The sequence below is a fragment of the Lissotriton helveticus genome, chromosome 1_2, assembly GCF_964261635.1.
Source record: "Lissotriton helveticus chromosome 1_2, aLisHel1.1, whole genome shotgun sequence".
Lineage (NCBI taxonomy): Eukaryota > Metazoa > Chordata > Amphibia > Caudata > Salamandridae > Lissotriton > Lissotriton helveticus.
The window spans coordinates 450,434,911-450,451,410 of NC_136058.1; the positions used below are offsets into that span (position 1 = coordinate 450,434,911).

The 16,500-nt window shown below is 46.4% G+C and overlaps 1 protein-coding gene across 1 annotated transcript; it reads left to right on the forward strand.

The window, feature by feature from the left end:
* The first annotated feature begins 10,133 nt into the window (after positions 1–10,133).
* LOC144805621 (uncharacterized) lies at positions 10,134–15,630 on the forward strand. Its single transcript, XM_078672148.1, has 2 exons — positions 10,134–12,557; positions 15,371–15,630. Exons 1-2 carry the CDS (start codon positions 11,516–11,518, stop codon positions 15,628–15,630), a joined length of 1,302 nt encoding a protein of 433 aa, XP_078528274.1. The 5' UTR covers positions 10,134–11,515.
* The last annotated feature ends 870 nt before the right edge of the window (positions 15,631–16,500 follow it).

The following is a 16,500-nucleotide window of genomic DNA, read 5'->3' on the forward strand; positions in this document are numbered from 1 at the left end:
CGTCAGTGCACGCTTTCACCAGGCACACACATACCACCAGCCGTCAGTGCGCGCTTTCACCAGGCACACACATACCACCAGCAGTCAGTGCACGCTTTCACCAGGCACACACACACACACCACCAGCCATCAGTGCACGCTTTCACCAGGCACACACACACACCAGCAGCCGTCAGTGCACGCTTTCACCAGGCTCACACACACCACCAGCTGTCAGTGCACACTTCCAACAGGCACACACACCACCAGCCATAAGTGCACACTTCCACCAGGCACCCACACCACCAGCCATCAGTGCACAATTTCTACAGGCACACACACTCCACCAGCAGTCCGTGCACACATCAATTGTTAACGCATCCACAATTAACTATTGTAGCAATCGCAGTATGGAGCACTTTACTTTTAAACATATTCATCTAAAGTGCAGCATGCCACCATTGCTACAAAAATAAATAACTTTTTTTGGCCTACCATTTATAGACTTTTGTTGCAATTGGTGTTGCAATATTTAGCAATGCCAATAGCTCAAACTTAATTAATGCGAGACCTATCGTATTGCAAATGCTTGTTCTCTTATTCAGGACCACCAGGGAATATCTGGCAGTCGTGATGAGAATTTGTTTTTAAATGAATCCCATTTCCTGGGATTAAATTAATTAGGGAGAAAGTTCCAAGGGTGTGAGGGCGATTAGTTATTGGTTTTTAAAAACCAACTCCAGCTTTGGAAGCTTGTTTTTGAAAAACATAAAAGTTGGTGAATGACCGCCTGAAACATCCCCCAGGGATCCAGAGAATTGTAGATCAACTTCCTATAGATGGTTGAGATGGCTTTTTCGGTCAGGGGATTAGTTAGCAGCTGGTCCTCCAGTGGGGATGCATCAAGCAACTTCCCCCCTTCCCAGATGTGACCTTGCAGAGCGTGACCTACCTGCAAATGTCAGAACCGTTTTTAGTCACCTAATTCATACCTTTGTTGAAGGATCGTGAAGGACACAAGTGCCTGTCCCCCCCACACATCGCCTGCCCGCTCTAAGCTAATCAATCCCCATTTTTTTTAAGCCCTGCAATCCTCCCACTGCACTTAAGAGATCACCATCATACAGTGGAGTAATTTCAGTCAGCTTATCTTCTCAGCCTAAACACTTGGTAGCCTCTCTCCACACCCTTACTACTGTTTGGGTATGAGTAGATAGAGTGCACTCATACTTTCTTCAATACAGCACCGGGGTGGGGTAACCTCTCTTGCCCATGGCCAATCTATCTACCCGGTAAGCAGGATCCTCACAGTCCGCAAAAACCCAGTTGTTGACTGCCACCAGCTGCGTGGCCCAGTAACACTTGAGAATGCTCCAGACCGCCAGTCCACCTTAATCTCCCCTCTACACCTTACTAAGCACGAAGTGCAACCATCCCACAACAGGAGCCAAAGTTCTCAGTCTACCTTTTGAAAAAAAATGTCTGGTGGGATCTTAAAGGACATTTTCTGCACAATGTACAGGAGACCCTGGAGGGTCATCACTTTAAATAGGGCCACCCGGCCCAGTAAGGAGAGCGGGAGCACCCGCAAGTGTGGGGGATCCCAGCGAAGACGGTCTAATTTCGGGAGTATGTTCCTGCCTGTGCTCTCTTGTAATAGACACGCCCAAATATTTAAAGCAATGTAGTGCCACCCGAACTGTGCACCGAGAGTTCAGCCACAGGGTCCCTGCCACCAGCAGGAATGTTAAGGACTTCCAGTTGATCCTACATCCTGAATGATCTCCAAATATGCGAAAAAATTGTAGGATTTGTTCACTCAAGAAGGCTGGCTACGTGTCATATAGCAAAACGTCAACGTATAGGGAGATTCTCACTCCTGATCAACTGGAATACCCCATATGAGAGGTCCTGGTGAACCCAAACGTGGAAAGAGCACAGGAGACAAGGAGCATCCCTGTCGGACGGCAAAGACTCGAGAGACTGTATTATTGCCGCGCATGCGCGCTAAAGGGGCCACATACAAGAGCTTGATAGCAGCGCCACTGATTCAGCAAAGGAATCCCCTGTTGCATGTGATACTCCATTAAGGTGTCGGAGATTTAAGCGCGTTCCCCGGTGTGGCATGAAGCCCGATTGATCAGGATGATCCACTGGTGCAATTACTGTCCGCAGGCAGATCGCCAGGGCGTTCACAAGGACCTTAGTCTTAAAATTAAGCGGGGAGAGAGGTCTATAAAACCCCACTCAGTTGCTGGTTCGTCCTTTTTTGGGATGACCACCGCCTTAGATGTTCTTTGGTCCTCTGGGAGACACCCATATTTTCAGGCAGTCTGAAACCTACTCTGGAGGTACTCCCTGACTTTATCCATCATTCTTTTATATAATTCTAAGGGGAGCTCATCAGGCCCATCGCTTGCCCTGTTGCAAGGTTCCTATTGTCTTATTTATTTAGTCTACTTGGTCTATTGCGTCTCCGTCCTCATTCGTTAGCATTGGCAGGGTCAGGTCTTTCAGGAAGTCTCTCCCAGTATATCCATCCCGTTGTCAATAACCTCAAGGATCTAGTTCCGTTCTTTGTCTCGTCTCCCTAGCCATGCAAGCAACTCATTGGCTTTATCACCAACATCATAGAGACAATGCTGGGTAGCCAGCGAATGAGTGCACGCTAGTTTCCATTAGTACGCTTAATGTGGGTTGCTTCAGTTGATGGTGTAATGGGAGAGAAACTGATTCCCCACTTGCCAAGCGAGCCTCCAGGAAAGCACATTCCTTGTCCTGAGCCTCACACTTCAATTTACGTTCCTTCGACATTCTCCCAATCAAGGCTTGTGTCTGGCCTCAAATCACTGCCTTGAATTCATCCTACAGCACGCAAACTGATTCAACAGGCCGCCCGTTCTCCTTAAAATAGAATTCTGTTCTATCTCTCATACGAGCTTTGAACGTCTTGTCTTTTAAATATCACGGATCAACCCTTGGGGGTAGGATGAAGTCCACAACCGGACCATCGAGTTGCATCGCCACCAGCGAATGGTCTGAGATTCCCCCTGCTATGTGCATAGCAGCTCTAAAATCAACTTTATGAACAGTCTGGGTGAAAAGATAGTGCAGGCATTCAAGACTACCATGTGCTACAGACAGGTGCATCTGGTTCTGATCCCCTCTTCCCCTCTAGGGGCATTTAGGAGTATCATGAATATAGTATAGGTGCAGTTCGTATATTCTCTGTTGTAAGCGTCTTATCCTTCCACAGGATGAGTCAGTCTTGTCTGGGTTTCTTTCCTGTTTCCCGGCACTTAAATGGCACACCGAACACTCGTGAGAGCAGTGACCCACCAGCAGGCTTTTGTGGAGCGCTTTGGTCCTGGGTGTAGGTCTGCATTCAGAAGGGCACCCACTCTGTCTTTTCTTTGCAGTTGCCTGAAGATCAGCCGCCCAAGATAGCAATTCAAAAAGGGGGTGGTGATGTCCAGAGTATCTGAATTAAGCAGAACACTCCTACCCAGTCAAAAGATCAGGGCTTGATCCATCACCGTTTTTTAGCTCACTGCACCATCCCAGTTCTGAACCTGGCTATATGCAAATTAGTCTGTCCCTGGCCCAGTGCATCATGGGAACAGGGCAGACCAAACTACCAAGCCAATTCTTTACTGGAAAGGAAACAAGCTTCCGGGGACCGGTTTCTGGCATTACAGCCGTCTTCGGCCCGGCTTGCTTGAATCCTGATGGTGCAGTGAGCAAGGGACTCACATCTGAGCATACCCTTCCACACTTGTGGTGGCTAAAACGATTCAAAAAGGGGGTGGTGATGGACAGAGTATCTGAATTAAGCAGAACACTCCTACCCAGTCAAAAGATCAGAGCTTGATCCATCACCGTTTTTTAGCTCACTGCACCATCCCAGTTCAGAACCTGGCTATATGCAAATTAGTCTGTCCCTGGCCCAGTGCATCATGGGAACAGGGCAGACCAAACTACCAAGCCAATTCTTTACTGGAAAGGAAACAAGCTTCCGGGGACCGGTTTCTGGCATTACAGCCGTCTTCGGCCCGGCTTGCTTGAATCCTGATGGTGCAGTGAGCAAGGGACTCACATCTGAGCATACCCTTCCACACTTGTGGTGGCTAAAACGATTCAAAAAGGGGGTGGTGATGGACAGAGTATCTAAATTAAGCAGAACACTCCTACCCAGTCAAAAGATCAGGGCTTGATCCATCACCGTTTCTTAGCTCACTGCACCATCCCAGTTCAGAACCTGGCTATATGCAAATTAGTCTGTCCCTGGCCCAGTGCATCATGGGAACAGGGCAGACCAAACTACCAAGCCAATTCTTTACTGGAAAGGAAACAAGCTTCCGGGGACCGGTTTCTGGCATTACAGCCGTCTTCGGCCCGGCTTGCTTGAATCCTGATGGTGCAGTGAGCAAGGGACTCACATCTGAGCATACCCTTCCACACTTGTGGTGGCTATAACGATTCAAAAAGGGGGTGGTGATGGACAGAGTATCTGAATTAAGCAGAACACTCCTACCCAGTCAAAAGATCAGGGCTTGATCTGTCCCTGGCCCAGTGCACCTTGGTAGTTTGGTCTGCCCTGTTCCCATGATGCACTGGGCCAGGGTTAGACTAATTTGCATGTAGCCGGGTTCTGAACTGGGATGGTGCAGTGAGCTAAAAAACGGTGATGGATCAAGCCCTGATCTTTTGACTGGGTAGGAGTGTTCTGCTTAATTCAGATACTCTCTCCATCACCACCCCATTTTTGAATCGTTTTAGCCACCACAAATGTGGAAGGGTATGCTCAGACATGAGTCCCTTGCTCACTGCAACATCAGGATTCAAGCAAGCCGGGCCGAAGACGGCTGCAATGCCAGAAACCGATCCCCGGAAGCTTGTTTCCTTTCCAGTAAAGAATTGGCTTGGTAGTTTGGTCTGCCCTGTTCCCATGATGCACTGGGCCAGGGTTAGACTAATTTGCATGTAGCCAGGTTCTGAACTGGGCTGGTGCAGTGAGCTAAAAAACGGTGATGGATCAAGCCCTGATCTTTTGACTGGGTAGGAGTCTTCTGTTTAATTCAGATACTCTGTCCATCACCACCCCTTTTTTGAATCGTTTTAGCCACCACAAGTGTGGAAATGTATTCTCAGACATGAGTCCCTTGCTCACTGCACCATCAGGATTCAAGCAAGCCGGGCCGAAGACGGCTGCAATGCCAGAAACCGGTCCCCGGAAGCTTGTTTCCTTTCCAGTAAAGAATTGGATTGGTTCGTTTGGTCTGCCCTGTTCCCATGATGCACTGGGCCAGAGTTAGACTAATTTGCATGTAGCCAGGTTCTGAACTAGGATGGTGCAGTGAGCTAAAAAACGGTGATGGATCAAGCCCTGATCTTTTGACTGGGTAGGAGTGTTCTGCTTAATTCAGATACCCTGTCCATCACCACCCCCTTTTTGAATCGTTTTAGCCACCACAAGTGTGGAAGGGTATGCTCAGACATGAGTCCCTTGCTCACTGCACCATCAGGATTCAAGCAAGCCGGGCCGAAGACGGCTGCAATGCCAGAAACCGGTCCCCGGAAGCTTGTTTCCTTTCCAGTAAAGAATTGGCTTGGTAGTTTTGGTCTGCCCTGTTCCCATGATGCACTGGGCCAGGGTTAGACTAATTTGCATGTAGCCAGGTTCTGAACTGGGATGGTGCAGTGAGCTAAAAAACGGTGATGGATCAAGCCCTGATCTTTTGACTGGGTAGGAGTGTTCTTCTTAATTCAGATAATCTGTCCATCACCACCCCCTTTTCGAATGTTTTAGCCACCACAAGTGTGGAAGGGTATGCTCAGACATGAGGCCCTTGCTCACTGCACCATCAGGATTCAAGCAAGCCGGGCCGAAGACGGCTGCAATGCCAGAAACCGGTCCCCGGAAGCTTGTTTCCTTTCCAGTAGAGAATTGGCTTGGTAGTTTGGTCTGCCCTGTTCCCATGATGCACTGGGCCAGGGTTTGACTATTTTGCATGTAGCCAGATTCTGAACTGGGATGGTGCAGTGAGCTAAAAAACGGTGATGGATCAAGCCCTGATCTTTTGACTGGGTAGGAGTGTTCTGCTTAATTCAGATACTCTGTCCATCACCACCCCCTTTTTGAATCGCCCCAAGATAGCAGTCACACCTGGCCTGTCTGTAAGTGCAGCCCCTCTGGAGGCCCGACCATCAGCAATTGAGCCCACATTGTGGCCGGCTGGACCACAGGCGTGAGCTCAGCCAGGGTGTTCGACACTGGAGTAGTTGTAGTCCCTCATGGACCTCTGACACAGAGTAGTCAGAAATTCAGCAGCTAAAAGCCCAACACAGGCTCTCCAGGAAGTCAGTAGATTCAGACTCTGTTGTGTTAGGAATTTGGCAAATGCAACCTTGAATGGGCCTGTTGGCAGCACACAATCGTCCTACTGGGCCTCAACAATCATGTTGTCGTTAAGTTTTATTTTCTGCCTTGAACTGTTGGGAGAGTCTTGGCATCCCTCAGACTAGCTGGTCCTGCTGGATGGCTTTGCGGCCCGCCCTACAGAGAACGAGGATGTGTCGGACCTTGCTTCTTCCAGGACAGACTTGTCTTCCTGCTGGATAGTCAAACTCCCTTCCCTTTCTTACCAGACAGGCAGGCTTCTAGGCTCCTCAGTACAGGTACATAGCTTCTCCATTAAGTAATACAACCTGCCGGTGATGTCCCTTCAACTTAGATAGACTGTCAGGCTGACACCATCCCTGGTGTCACAGCAGGCACCTGAGTACTTTGTAGAGCACATTATTCCTTGGTAACAGAGGACTTTGAACTCGAGTATAAATGAGGGATAGATGGTCCCACTTGCATACACAACTGGCAGGCAGGAGATGCAGTTTACTCTGTCGCACTCTCACATTGCATTTATGCTACGCACACCAACACCCTAAACATGCACTTGATGTTAGCGCAAAGTCTGGGCACAGGAATAGAAATGGAGCATAACATGTGTGTGTCAGTAGAAAGCCACTCCACTGACCATGATGCAAAGATATCATAAGGCTATTGATCCTTACAACAGGGTGCATTGCCACCACCGCTCTAGCTGGTAAACCCATGACAGTCCTCTGCCTTAAATAAGGGCACACTTGGTGTGACCCTCCAGGTCACAGGACCGGTCCAAGACCTCTCATAGTCCCTTGTTAGAAGTTGCACAGTACTGGGGTGGCAGAAAAATCTCACGTAATTGTTTTGTGGTAGATTTACCCCAGTAACGTACAGTTACTAGTTTGGCGCCATGGACTGAAGAGTTGCCACGAGGAACAGATTCTCCTGCCTGTCATACCACATGCCATTCACTATTTCATAGTGTTTTTCTTTTTTTATTTACCACTTGTTTTAAGCAGGTGGTATATATATATAAATATATATGCATGTGGTTGGTTGGGGGGATATGGGTGAAGAAGCAGGGAAGGGAAGAGGAAAGCATTTTCTAACAGAGGGAAGAATTGTGGGTTTCTCCCAGTTAGTAAAAAAACAGGATAAGTCTTGGCTGCTTCTGCTGTACCCAGAGTCTTGTGCGTCTTTTCAGTCTAATTTTTCTGTCTGGAAAACAATTGTGTCCTGTTTTTCTGCACCCGATTACATCCAGGTGCAGAAAAACCTAACACCTGATTTTTTCTTTTTTGTAAAACCTTTTTATTGATTTTTGGAAATAATGTTCACAGTAAATAATAATGCGACGAAGGTGATACAATAGTACAGACATGCCCGTTAGATGTATACAATATTCCACAGGCGCGTGGAGTAGGGGCATGGACCGCTTAGAACTGATGTAGCTTGAGCGCAAGGAGAATTTGGTGGAAAGAAACAGGGGGACTACGTGTGGGGTGAGGGAACTTGGTAAAGAAGGCAGTGTCCCTGCGAAGGGAGGGAGAGAGAAAAGAGAAAAGAGAAAGCCCCGGAGGGGAATTAACTAACTGGGGAGGAGGGGGAGGGGGGGAGAGGGATGTGGACTGAGCCAAAGGAGCTCGGCAGGCGAATTGCACTGAGCGCATCTACGGAGTAAAACAATTGTGGGGGGGAAGAGTGGAGTGGAGTAGAACAGAGCGGAGGCCGGAGGGGTGAATTCGGAAATGGGTGGGGTGGGGGCGCATGTCGATTATTCCCTATGAGGGCATCGATGCCGTCCGGGGCGCGGGGCATGTTGGGAGGGGCTTGGGGTATCACGCTGGTGATCTGACAGAGATTCGTGGTATAGGGTGGCCCATTCTAGGGAGATAGGACGCTTGCGCGGACCTGTAGCTTCCTCCTCCCGAAGGGCATCCTCTTCCGCTGCAGTCCGCTTTCTCACTGCGCCCGCCCACGTCTCTAGTGAGGGTCCAGCTGGCGCGCGCCATTGCATGGCTATGTTCCTTTTGGCTAGAAGCAAGGATAGCGCAGCATATCTGAACTGCACCTTGTGTGTTTTTGGCCTGTGGAATGTCCCCAGGGGGACTGCCTCCCAGGAATGCAGGTCGGTGAGGCCTGTGAGGGTGCTAATGAAGTCAAGTATGGCTGACCAGTAAGGCTGAAGGGTTGGGCAGTCCTAGAACATGTCGTGGAAGTGTGCGTACGGGGAGTGACATCTGGGGCATAAGAACTGAGTGTCAGGATAGAAACGCTGGAAGCGTGCCGGGGTCTGGTAAGCCCTATGTAAAATGTAGTATTGTATGTTTTTGAACTGCGCGTTTCTCTACACCATCTTTGGGAATTCCAGTGCTCTGTCCCACTCCCGGTCATGTAATTGTCTCCCAATCTCGTCCTCCCACACCGTCCTAAGAGTGAGTAGCGGCTTCTGTGTAAGTTCCCGGATGGACTTGTACAACCAAGTGACTAGGTGTCTTCCGCTCCCCATGTAGAGGATAGTGTGTATTACGGGGTGTGTCGCAGGGCTCACTGACCGTTAGATCACCATGTGGGCGATAGCCGTCGATGAGTTGGGGATGTGTCAGGAACTGCTCTGGGGGGAGGCCAAGGTCCTCCATAAGTTGTGCGAACGGGCGAAGCTGGCGCTCCTCAAATAGTGCCTCCGCCTCCGTGACCTCAGAGTCCGTCCATGCTCCTACCATGGTGCTCGTAAAGTAGGAGACGCCACGTGGCCACCCCGCTAGTGGCAGCCGTGGGGAGTAGCAAGTGGTCCTCGTTGCCATGCAGTGAATTTCCAACATACATTGGCGGGCCACGGACACCTGCAAGGGGTAGGTCCGGCAGGGTTTGATGCCAGGGAGCAGCAGCCGACAGAGTTCCGGGATGGGGCCGTGCGTTGTATGAGTCTCCCCGGAATGTCTTCCCAATACGAGAGCCACTGAAGTTGCGCTGCTAGGAAGTACGATTCAAAGTCGGGGGCACCCAGGCCCCCCTGTGTGGTGGATAGTCTAAGTTTGGCGAGGGCTATTCTATGCCGACCATTTCCCCATATAAGGGTGCGGAGCAGCGAGTCCAGTTCGTGAAAAAAACTTCTGGGAGGCACCACCGGGAGGTTAGTGAAATAATACAGTAAGCGAGGGACAATGATCATTTTTGCCAGGGCTACTCGCCCGATGGGAGCTAGTGGGAGGTATTTCCAGAAGCCCACCGAGGCGCGGTTGCCAGCGAGAACCTTGCCATGATTCATCAGGTGGAATAAAATGAACACATGAAAGTACGCCTTAATTTCATTGCCCTTGATTCATACTCTGGACCATAGTGGAGGGATAGGTCTAGGCATAGTCCTTGCAACACACAATAGATTTGTGTGCGGCAGAGGCCAGAACTCAAAAGTCAGGATACCAGATACAAGTAGGTGGTAACTCAGGGCAGGGGAAAACACCTGTTGTCCATGGAGGGGAAATTCCCATCTCAAAAATCTACATTAAAAATTAATTAATAGTATTCTTTTTTAAATATCTGTTTGGTGCCAGTCCATATGACTTTAATTTCTGCTTTGGGAATTCTATGTTACAAGTCCATAGGGTACATGTATCCTTTGTGAGCTTAATAAAATGTTGGAAATTCTACAAATCCTCACTCCTACATCCAAGTACTCTCAGGCTACCATTCTACACTCTGTTTGTAAATTATTTATGGGGAAATTTACATGTATTATGTATTAACTATTTAATTTTAATACTATAGGTGATTGAAATTACGGACGAAGAAAGCAAGATTTAGCACCAGGCAACTGAATGTTAGTGCCATAAGAAGGATTATTTTGAAAAACTGAAGGACATCCAGCATTCTAAGTTTAAACAATTTCCAAAACCTAGGTGTGGCGAAGAAGTGGGAGCTGAGGAAAGTACTATACTGTAAGTGAAGTCTCTAATTTTAGCATTTCATTAACCCAGAGCAAAGTCATATCTGTCCACACAGCATAAGAAATAATCCCAGAAAGACCAATCACAACATCCTCATCTGAAATATTATCAGAAAGACAAATTGCCTCAGCATGACAGAATAACGTTCATCTAAAGCACACATGATCTAAAGCATCATGTAATTCCAGAGAGGAAGCACACACTGCATAAAAGAAAGATATAACAAAAGGTTTCTTCTGCAAACCATCAAAGAAAAGACTCTGAAAGAAGACTCCGAAGCTGACACGTTAACAACCAAAAGATTGGAAAATCGCCTTTGTTCAACAACCGTTTTTAACCAGTTACGCAAGTTTGAGACTATCTGCCTCGGGATATAACACCTCGACCCACTCTGCTCACTCTGGCGAAAACCTTAAAAATCCACCACTTTATTGTTTTCATGACCATCTCAGATTGTTTCCTTTTTAATGTGTACTGTTCTGTAATTCTATGTAAATCGCCTCAACATTCTGTTGTGCAGGAGTGATATGTAAAACTGTTAAATATAAAAATGGATTAAATGAGCACCGTTGCGCTATAGCTAATGTAAATAAATCCTCGTCTTCAGAACTACACCTTACACCAAACATAGAAAGGGTAAAATTAACTGATGTTCTGCAACTGGTGAGCCACAATAGTACTGTGCATGTTCTAATGTTCTCAGTTACTGCCATTACGTCAGTGCAAATGGTACTTATCAGTTTAATCATTAAATATCAGACTAACACCTTATCACTGCATTGCTAAGAACCTATATAAATAGATTTGAGAAAAACTTCAGTCACAAAATAAGTTGCTGCCGGAGAGGCTATAACCAAAAGACTATTATCGGCTAGAAACATTTCGACAGGTGTTAGAGGGCTGCATCCAGACATATTTTGCTCAATTCAAGTGTTAACAAGATTACACACAATTTCTTCTAGAGATAAATACTGAACATTATCTAAATAAGCACGACTCTGAAATCAGGTTCACTCGTACCGTGGCATATAAGCAAGAGAAAACTAAATGTAACTCTAGGAATACACCTTATAAAAACACGTGCTGTGAGAACAAATTCAGTGTTCAAACCCGCCTCAATCAAAGCAAAATAACCCAAGTTGGGGAAATAAGTTACCTGTGCCAAAAACGATTCAGCCATCAATCTCATCTCACTGAATTTGAGAGAATGCACACTGGGAAAAACATCTCTCAGTGCTCTGAATGCCAAAAAAGTTTCATCAGTAAATATTATCTCACTGAGCATATAAGAATCCACACTGGGGAAAAACCTTATCAGTGCTCTGAATGCCAAAAAAGTTTCAGCAGTAAATATTATCTCACTGAGCATATAAGAATCCACACTGGGGAAAAACCTTATCAGTGCTCTGAATGTCAAAAAAGTTTCAGCAGTAAATATTATCTCACTGAGCATATAAGAATCCACACTGGGGAAAAACCTTACCAGTGCTCTGAATGCCAAAAATGTTTCAGCCTTGAATCTAGTCTCACTGCACATGTGAGAATGCACACTGGGGAAAAGCATCAGTGCTCTGAATGCCCAAAAAGTTTCAGCAGTAAATCTTATCTCACTGAGCATATAAGAATCCACACTGGGGAAAAACCTTATCAGTGCTCTGAATGCCAAAAAAGTTTCAGAAGTAAATCTTATCTCACTGAGCATATAAGAATCCACACTGGGGAAAAACCTTATCAGTGCTCTGAATGCCAGAAAAGGTTTAGAATCAAAGGGAATCTATATCAACATGCATTAACCCACTCTGTGGAAAAACCTTATCAGTGCTCTGAATGCCCAAAACATTTCAAACTTAAATCACTTCTAACTGCACATTTGAGATTCCACACTGGGGAAAAACCTTATCAGTGCTCTGAATGCCAGAAATGTTTCAGTGAAAAAAGACCTCTCACGCTGCATATAAAAACGCACACTGGGGAAAAACCTTATCAGTGCTCTGAATGCCCGAAATTTTTCTGTCACAAAGGAGAACTCACTAAACATACTAGGACCCACACTGGGGAAAAACCTTATCAGTGCATTGAATGCGACAAATGTTTCAGTAATAAAAGCTGTCTCACTCAACATATAAGAACCCACACTGGGGAAAAACCTTATCAGTGCTCTGAATGCCAGAAATGTTTCTATGACAAAAGAAGACTCACTATACATACTTGGACCCACACTGGGAAAAATCCTTATCAGTGCACTGAATGCAAGAAATGTTTCAGTGAAAAACCCTGTCTCACTCAGCATATAAGAATCCACACTGGGGAAAAACCTTATCAGTGCTCAGTGTGCACAAAAAGTTTCAGAAGTAAATATTATCTCACTGAGCATATAAGAATCCACACTAGAGAAAAACCTTATCAGTGCTCTGAATGCCACAAGTGTTTCAGCCGTAAATCTGGTCTCACTGCACATGTGAGAATCCACACTGGGGGAGAAACACCAGTGCTCTTTATTTTTTGACCATTTCCGTCTGTATTTATCCATATTTATTTTTTGGGCATTTTTTCTGTATTTATCCACATTTATTTTTGCCACACGCAAAAAACGCCACTACAGCTAGTATTTTTCCGCATTTATTTAAATTGACAATGCACGCCAGTGTCGGGTTGTTATTGGGCAACACAATACATTCATCTGAAAACGTTGCCATTGTAGTACAAGCACATGTGCATTTCAAGAGACTTTGCAGACATTGAGGCTCTTTCTGGCTTGTAACGTACCGGTTGCTACCTCATCTTGTATCTTGGTTACTGGTGTTACTTGCACAATTGTCACTTTTTCCTCATGTAACGTAACATTTGCTCTTGTAATGTTACTGTTCCTATTGTGAAGCTCTCTGACACCCTCGGGTAAAGTCTGCGCTATATAAAAACGCATAAATAAATAAATGCCTTGACAGGGGCCTAAACGCAACGAGAGAACTGCATCTCCTAAAATGGGAATTGCAGCCTGCAGTTCTGTTTCTCGAGAGGCCTAAGCCTAAGGTAGTACTTCCTCTCCCTGAGCCCACGCTGCCAGTCAACCGCCTGCATTGAATGGCTTACCAGTGGTAAATCGCCTAGATGCAGCTCAGTGCAGCCTGAATATGAATCATTCCCAGACAGCAGAGGACAAGGGGTTCTGAAAATGCTTCCCTTTATTCAAGTACAGAGAAACCGACTGCTTCATCAATCAGGATTGTGTCTTTTTCAAGTCACGGCAAAGAACTACTAGTTGGAATTATGTGATTACATGGCTGCTTCACTTTCTGCATAGTTATGAATTTTGCCACATTATCCAAATAATCCATCATCGATACATGATCTGTTGATTCTAATAACATTTTTGTTTAAAGCACATTTCCCAGGCAATGGATGCAGATGAAGCATAAGGTCACAAAGGGGGATCAGCTCCAGCTTCTGGTGATTAATGGAGCAATGAGGCATTAATTGAAGAAACTTGAAAAAAAGAAAGCTAAAGTGTGTCATTTGCTCGATATCGCTTCTGTGTAGGCTTGGTTTCTAAGCGCTGTTAATATATCTCACAAATCCTACCCATATCACGTTGATAGTTAAGTTGTGCCGTTTTAGGTTGTTTACAAAGGAACGTTTACTTTGTTTTTGCATCACAGTAACTAAGGTGACTCTGTAAGGGGATGCGAACAGCTGGTGCTACGTGGGTGGGGGCGGGAGGGCCGGAACCCGAGGCTGTAGAGGTCCGAGAGAGGCAGGAGCGGCTTTTAAGGGAATCGATCTGGATTCTGACAACATTTTTTTTTAAAACACATTTCCCAGGCAATGGATGCAGATGAAGCATAAGGTTTACAAAGGAACGTTTACTTTTTTGCATCACAGTAACTAAGATGACTCTGTAAGGGGATGCGAACAGCTAGTGCTGCGTGGGTGGGGGCGGGAGGGCAGGAGCCCGAGGCTGCAGAGGGCAGAGAGAGGCAGGAGCGGCTTTTAAGGGCACATACACGTACCCACAAAGTGCAAATAGAAGGAGCTGGAGCTGGCGCAGCTAACGGCGGAGGAGCTGGTGGTATTAGCACGCCCGCACGGTGATGCTTGTAAACAACCGGGATTGGCTCAGGGTCACTTGAAGACCCTGAGCCAATAGGTCAACAGTACGTCACTGAAAGGAAGCCACGTCACTGGAAGGAATCCCCAGAATCTGAGCAGGGCACGGCAACTCTGAACAAAGGCTGCAGCGCGGCAAAATGTACTTTTTTACTCGTATTTTTCCGCTTCTACATACAAATACAGACAAAGGAAAAAAATATTTCCGTCTGTATTTATATGTGTAAATACGGAAAACCGGGAGCCCTATACATAATATACAACAGCAGGAAAACATAACAAACCAGTTACTTGCCTTCGGTAACGCTCTTTCTGGTGGATACTCCTTTACCTGGAGATTCCTTACCTTGTGAATATTCCCCACACGCCAGAGTGGATCCTCAAACTTTAAAGCAGTCCTGCTGCACGCAGTAGGAGACATCATGCAGCTCAGTGTCGCCGTCATTCTGCTCCAGAAGTGACAAGCGTAGACGTATAAAAGCACTTCCCATGTGCACTGTGAACAACTACAGAGGTCTGAGTTCATTATCTCACAGGTCTGTATCACATATGCAGGCCCTGGGCAGATATTAATTCACCATTTTCATTAAGATTAGAATTCAGATGAGGCCTTTTCATTTCCAAAAATTCTAATTGTGTTCTCAGCATCAAGTGTATATATAAAACGTTGAGTGATGACTGCGCAGTGCTTAAGATGAAAGTGATTTGATGATAAAACAGTCCGATCCACATTTTGCTCACAGAAACAGGGGTGCAAATGCTTTTGCACAATACAAGTTAAGCAAAGGCGATTCATAGAAGATATAATTTATATGAAATAGTCCCTGTATAGTCAATGTTTCAACCGTTCCATTTAATTACCATGGTCTCATCAGGATGGTAGAACGCCGCTTCTCCAATATGCTTCTCAACAATATTCAATACAACCGAGTAAGGATTCTTCTGTATCTCTGGGCAGCGTACCTGGGAGGAAGTCAAATTCAACTAAGCAGTTCCAGCGCCCGTTCGTCAGACCAAACAACTGCAGCCAGTGAATCCTCGGCTCGCTGTCAAACAAGTTCAAGTGTGACTCTTCCTGATGAGACCATCGTCATTGACTGTCTTGTCTGTGAGAAGTTGCACCAGCCATCCTGTGATGGTGGGCAGGAAGACATTCACCGGCAAGTGAAATGCTTGCAACTCCAACAGCTTGTTGTGGAGTTGGGTCTCTGCCGGTGACGAGGGTTCCCTAGTCTCTGTCTCCCATATGGCCTTCCCATCCCAGAAGTGATACATCCGTCGCCACTGTTAAGTCTGGGTGGAATAGAGAGAGGGATCTGCCACTGGCATAATCTAATTCACTGGAGAAAATGTTGGGTACGGCCTACAATAGGGTGAGTAAGTGTCTGGAGGGACACAAAGAGGTTTTGCAGCTGCACCAGTTGTAGCTGCAGGTCCCTCAGTGGCATGATGTCCCAGACTTTGCCTTTATGTGCCATGGCTTTGAAAGAACTGGGAGACCTGTTGGGTTTGCAGCAGGGTCTGGCGCTGGCAGTATTGAAAAACCCTACTGTAGCCAAAAGGGGACGAGATTTGTGATGAAATTGCGTGGCGGAGGCAGACAGACCCAAGGAATCTGCCTGGGGCATAGTCCACTTTCTTGCTTAAAAGGCGAGAGCCATCGAATAGCTTGTTCATTAACCATGCTCGGGTATCTTTAGAGAACCATATAGACCCAATCATGGCAATGCACTGTAGTTCTACACTCATGCCAATCGCCTGACCCAAGCAATAGGCTATGTCCAAGTCACAACAGAGTACAAACTTTGCTGCAACACATCTATCCTGATTAGCTTGTGTTCGCCGGCAGAGTTTGGGCCACTGTTTCCCACAGGGCATGATTATATTTGGGAGCATTGTCATTGAGACCCTCCAGGATTTAGCGATGTGCAAAAAAAAATCGCCAGTTTTGTAACAAGTCTACATTTTTTATAAAAATGCCAGTGAATGCTACCTTGTCCTTGCATTGATCCAGCGCTCGCCAATGGGCCAATAAAAGGAGGAGTCTCAGCAGCAGGCAAGTGATGTGTTCTTTGTTTATTTACTCCG

What these genes read in the sequence shown, in the direction of transcription:
- LOC144805621 (XM_078672148.1), top strand. Translation starts at nt 11,516, where the DNA reads ATGCACACTGGGAAAAACATCTCTCAGTGCTCTGAATGCCAAAAAAGT. An exon ending in TCCTTATCAGTGCACTGAAT is followed by an intron (nt 12,558 to 15,370) that starts GCAAGAAATGTT and finishes ATCTCTGGGCAG; the next exon opens with CGTACCTGGGAGGAAGTCAA.